Here is a 3,963-nt window from a genome sequence, read left to right on the forward strand (position 1 = left end):
GGCCATGGAGCCACATTCCCCACACTGAGCTCGCTCCCAAATATGCACTCACTGAACAGAACAGAGACCTCAAACACCCACACCGTTTAATGATACTTTTTTCCACAGGAAGCACAGTTGCTCACGTGTGTGACATAAAATACAATGCCACCACATGAGCAAGTTTCTATTTGGAATTCTGCATATAGAAAATGCAAGAGTCAGGATATTTACTTGTTTATTTCGCGCACCAGTCTCCACATTAACAGCTACAGTCTAACAGAGCAAGTCGCCTTTACCACAACACTCCCTCCCAGGGAAGTACAGCAGGGGCCCTAGGACCCGCTGCCAGCTCGAGGACGGATGGCGCGTAAGAAAACCAGGAGCTACAACAACATCCTCATGCAAGACACAACAGCTGTCCAGTGTTGACTTTCAGCTGTTCATGAGCTCATCGTGTCAAAGGCTTCAAAGTGCGGTGAAAATCATTCTTACTGTGCTGGCTTCAGGCTGGAAAACGGCCAAGGTGAAATCCAGATGAAAGAACTGGAGAAACTCTGCCACCAGACTAGCCACCAGCCGGCCTGCGAGGCAAGAGAGGCGGTGAGCGAGCCCTCACGCCGGAGCCCCTGACACTGAGACAGGACAGGTGCACTAAGGGGAGGGAAGCTTCTACATGGTTTACGCAAGGGCTGGTCTTTGCCGCGTACAACTGAGTGATGGAAACCGGTCTCCTCAGGGCCTCACTGGGACCCTAGGTCTGGCAGCAACCATCAGGGAGACACTGTGACACTTCACGGGACAGCTCTGCCTCTTACAGTAAAGCTGGTTCCATCCCCGGACCAATGGTAAGTAGAGCAACTAACAGCAGTCCAATAAAATCTCCTTTTAAGAAATAAGGACCTATGAGGATCACAGACACCAAAAAGTGATCTGAAATCCCTGATTTCTCCCAAATAGAGTCACGATTTGAAAATTTACAGACAAAATAAACAAGAAGAGCTGAACCTCTTACCATCTTTCGTATTTAAAAACTTTTTCAGGCTCTCGTTGACTAAAGGAGTTTTGTTCTGTTAAAAAAACAAAATACTATAAGCGTCGTGTTTATGATGACAACAACTACAAAATGTGGATTAAAGTATAACTTTTTAGCAAAGATGTAAGTAAAACATTGTCACCCATACAATTACGGTTAATCCCGTTCCTTGACTGTTGGTCACTAAAAGAACTGCTTTGTGCTATTGAGAAATATCTCAAAGTTAGTAAAACAAAGCCATATATGAAGACTTATCGTCATTTTTAAAGTTTTACTAATTGCTGACTCAAGTACTTTAGAAGCCAGATCTTCAAATATTCATGTGAAATAACACTTATAAAAACAACTAATATTTCAACTGTATGAATTTTGATACTATCATCTTAGCCATCAACCATTTACAGCACACTGTGAACAGGACTTTAATGACACACTTGCCATTTGCAGTCCACCTGTAGCAGGTCACATGACTTTATGTATTGTGCAGGCCAACTGATTTTTATCGTTAGATGTTTATTTGAGTAAATAAAAAAACACTTCTAGCACATCAGAGCTAATGCGCCAGAGCGCAGTTACAGGCATATGGTGCGACCCTCTAGGGAGCCCTGTCGGGCACGTTTTACAAAGATGAAGAGGCCTCCATGTGACCCCGCCGAGGGATCTCCTCAAGAGCAAGGACAGGGCAGGTCCCAGCAACACGCACGCACACGCCTCCCCGCAGCTTGGTTTTGAGCTGAAAGCTGGCAACAACCCAACGTCACCGACAGGTGAGTGACTGAGCAGACGCCCATACAGCCCACACGACAGGGAAACCAGCGGCCCCGTGAACGAGTCTTTATGCCGAGAGAACGCAGCCAGACACAAAGCGAGCAGAGTCTGTGCTGGGCGAGTCCATGGCCTCGCTGTCGGAGCCCTGGTGGCCCAGGCTGGAGGTGCGGTGGGGGACCCCAAGGGGGTGTGCAGGAGCTTGAGAAGCCTTTTTATCTTTAACCCTCACCAAGCACGTTTTTATTGACTTTCGAGAGGGAGAGAGAGAGAGAAATATGAATGTGAGACAGCAACATCGGTAAGCTGCATCCGGTACACTCCCTGACTGGGAACTGAACCGGCAACTTTCCGGTGTGGGGACTACACTCCAACCAACTAGCCAGCTGGCCGGGTGCTTGAGGAAACTTTTGAAAGTCATGGGTATGGTCATTATCATTTTTTTTCCCAGAGAAAAAGGGAGAGGGAGAGATAGAAACATCAACGATAAGAGAGAATCATCGACTGGCTGCCTCTTGCACAACCCCTACTGAGGATGGAGCCCGCAACCCGGGCATGTGCCTTGACCAGAACTGAACCTGGGACTCCAGTCCACAGGCCGACGATCCATCCACTGAGCCAAACCAGCCAGGGCTATACCTCAATCAAGTTTTAAGAATACTCAAAAACTCAAGGAGGGTGAAGATCACAAAGGCACGCAAGTGGGCTAGTGTAGGAGATTTTAAGATCAACTGAAAAAGCGCAAGATCGAACATGTCCTACAAACAGCCACTGGGAGCAACGCAGAGAAAGGGCTGCAGGAAGACGAGGGACAGCAGAGGGGCAGGGCGGGCAAAGCACCCTGGAGAGGAACTAAGCCGAGCGGGCGGCCGAGCCCTCCTCAGCCTCCGCACAGAACTGAGAGCCAGGCGGCCCGGTGGGAGGAAGAGCAGGGCCTCGCAGATTTCTGGCGGAGGAACAGCCTTGCAAGGAAGGCCGGGCGAGCGGGCAGAGGGACACATGGTCTGAAGCTCAGGAGGGCGACACAGACGGGAGAGCCGGGCCACAGCTGCTGGTGTGGTCAGGGTTCAGGCAGAGGCACAGATGACAGCTCTGGGACACCGCCCTGAGGTTCCGTGAGTGAACGCCGAGGACCCAAGGAGCGATCAAGAGAAAACAGAACAGAAACATTCCCAAAAGTCAAAGAGTTTCGGGAAGGAAAGAGGAATTAACGTCCAGTGCCACAGTCACGCTGATAGGTCAGAGCCAAGAAAAACTGAATGAGGACTCTTCTTGCCCGCAGCAAAGACATGGCCTCGATGCAGGAGGGATGGACTCACAGGTGCCCATGGGTTACAGGGACCTGGAGCAGGAGAACAAGTGTCAGACACACATTCATTCATAACCTGTCAGAGGGCAAGGAGAGCGGGTCCTGCTCCAGAGGCGAGCCAGCAGCGAGGAGAGCGGAGAAGGCCGCAAAGCAAGCCCAGGGCAGGCCGTTGTGCAGCGGCAGAGCCTCCCCACTGGCGGAGGAGGCAGGCACAGGTGCATGGGCACAGGGGAGCCTGTCTCAGGGAGGACACACCAAGAGGACCGCACGCCCCCGTGTTCCCAGAGACACAAGGTGTCAGTCAGGACTCAGGTGGAAGCTGCACGGGAAACAGATGTGGCAACGATACGTCAGATAAGGGTTCATCTCCAAAATACATAGGGACTCAGACAACTCAACAAAAGGAAGGCAAACATCCCATCCAAACGTGGACAGAGGACCTGAATGGACACTTCTCCAGGACACACAGGTGGCCAAGAGACATGAAAACATGCTCAAAGTCACTGATGCTCAGAGAGATGCACATTAAAACGACAATGCAGTACCATCTCACACCTGTCGGAATGGCCGCCATCAACAAATCCACAAAGGACAAGTGCTGGTGAGGATGCGGAGAAAAGGAGCCCTCGTGCACGGCTGGTGGGAATGCAGACCGGGCAGCCACTGTGGGGAACGGTATGGAGTTCCCTCAAACAATCAAATGCAGAACTTCCATCTGACCCAGGGATCCCACTTCTAGGAATCTATCCCAAGAGACCGGAAGCACCACTCAGGAAGAACGTGTGCGCCCTGTGCTCACAGCAGCACAGGCTACAATGGCTGAGACCTGGACACGGCCCACGTGCCCACCAGCAGAGCAGGAGCAGGCATGAAA

General features: G+C 51.0%; 1 protein-coding gene across 1 annotated transcript in view; it reads right to left on the bottom strand.

Moving 5' to 3' along the window:
* The window catches only part of FGFR1OP (FGFR1 oncogene partner), a 21,849-nt gene extending 19,068 nt beyond the window's left edge, over nucleotides 1-2,781 (bottom strand). Inside the window, exons 1-3 of the mRNA XM_015558379.1 lie at nucleotides 2,674-2,781; nucleotides 995-1,049; nucleotides 475-563 (exon numbers count right to left, since the gene is read on the bottom strand). Of these exons, the coding sequence (XP_015413865.1) occupies nucleotides 475-563; nucleotides 995-1,049; nucleotides 2,674-2,781 (252 nt within the window). The remainder of the gene's footprint in view (nucleotides 1-474; nucleotides 564-994; nucleotides 1,050-2,673) is intronic.
* Nucleotides 2,782-3,963: the final 1,182 nt, after the last annotated feature.

Source organism: Myotis davidii, unplaced genomic scaffold, assembly GCF_000327345.1.
Source record: "Myotis davidii unplaced genomic scaffold, ASM32734v1 scaffold592, whole genome shotgun sequence".
Taxonomy (NCBI): domain Eukaryota; kingdom Metazoa; phylum Chordata; class Mammalia; order Chiroptera; family Vespertilionidae; genus Myotis; species Myotis davidii.